Source organism: Plectropomus leopardus, unplaced genomic scaffold, assembly GCF_008729295.1.
Source record: "Plectropomus leopardus isolate mb unplaced genomic scaffold, YSFRI_Pleo_2.0 unplaced_scaffold93999, whole genome shotgun sequence".
Taxonomy (NCBI): domain Eukaryota; kingdom Metazoa; phylum Chordata; class Actinopteri; order Perciformes; family Serranidae; genus Plectropomus; species Plectropomus leopardus.
This window is the reverse complement of record NW_024703670.1, coordinates 1-999: the sequence shown is the minus strand read 5'-3', so window position 1 is coordinate 999 and position 999 is coordinate 1. Positions and strand designations below refer to the sequence as shown.

Sequence of the window (999 nt, the reverse complement as noted above, 5' to 3'; positions counted from 1 at the left end):
CAAGTTCAACACCGCCGCGTCCCTCCAGACCGCCGTCCACACCTACGAGGACTTCGTCAAAGAGGTACCACAACGGGACGGGTACTGCAGGAGGACGAGGACAGCAAAGACACACAGAAACACATAGAGAGACATGCAGACATACATACATACACACACACACACACACACACACACATACACATACACACAGACACACACACTCTGACTCTGACTCTGTGTGTGTGTGTGTCCAGGTGCAGGCGGCGGGCTCGGTGTTGGTGGTTGGCGGCGGGTCGAGCGGTGTGGAGTTGGCCGCTGAGATAAAAACCGAGTATCCGGACAAGAAGGTGACGACTGTACCGCAGTAAAAGTACTGACACTAATACTGCAAGAGTACACTTCCAGCACAAGTACTGCATTAAAAAGAATCTGAAACCATGTGTTGCTCATTGCCCATCTTTGTGTTTAGTTGCCTATCTTTGTGTTTAGTTGCCCGTCTTTGTGTTTAGTTGCCTGTCTTTGTTCTTCGTTGTTGGTTCATATTCTCAGTTGCTTGTCAGTGTTTTTAGTTGCCTCTCTGTGTTCCTCTTGTTCATAAACTTGTTTAAAGTTGCGTTGCTCATTGCGTTGCTCAGGTGGTTCTGATCCACAGCAGGATGGCGCTGGCTGACCCTCAGCTGCTGCCCAGCGTGCGGCGAGAGGCGAAGGAGGTCCTGCTGGAGAAAGGAGTGGAGCTGCTGCTGGGTACGAACACCTGAAGTCCACCTGCAGGACAGGTGCGAGTGTGTGTGTGTCTGTGAGTGTGTGTTTTTGTTTTCATGAAGTTGCTGTGTTTGTGTCTCAGGTCAGAAAGTCGCCAACCTGTCGCAGCTGCAGCTGAACGTCACCAGAAACAACACGGAGGTGACAACGGAGAGAGGCGACCGACTGACCACAGACCTGATCATCTGCTGCACCGGCCTGAGGGTCAACTCTGCCGCCTACGCCTCCGCCTTCTGTGAGTACAAGTACTACAGT

The 999-nt window shown here is 51.9% G+C and overlaps 1 protein-coding gene across 1 annotated transcript; it reads left to right on the top strand.

Annotated features, from left to right (window-relative positions):
* Positions 1-4: 4 nt before the first annotated feature.
* On the top strand, positions 5-989 carry aifm2 (apoptosis inducing factor mitochondria associated 2; the record flags this gene model as incomplete). The annotated part of the gene is made up of 4 exons (XM_042483472.1): positions 5-64; positions 237-329; positions 618-726; positions 827-989. Coding segments are annotated over 4 exons (425 nt in total), but the record flags the coding sequence as incomplete, so codon positions are not given.
* Positions 990-999: the final 10 nt, after the last annotated feature.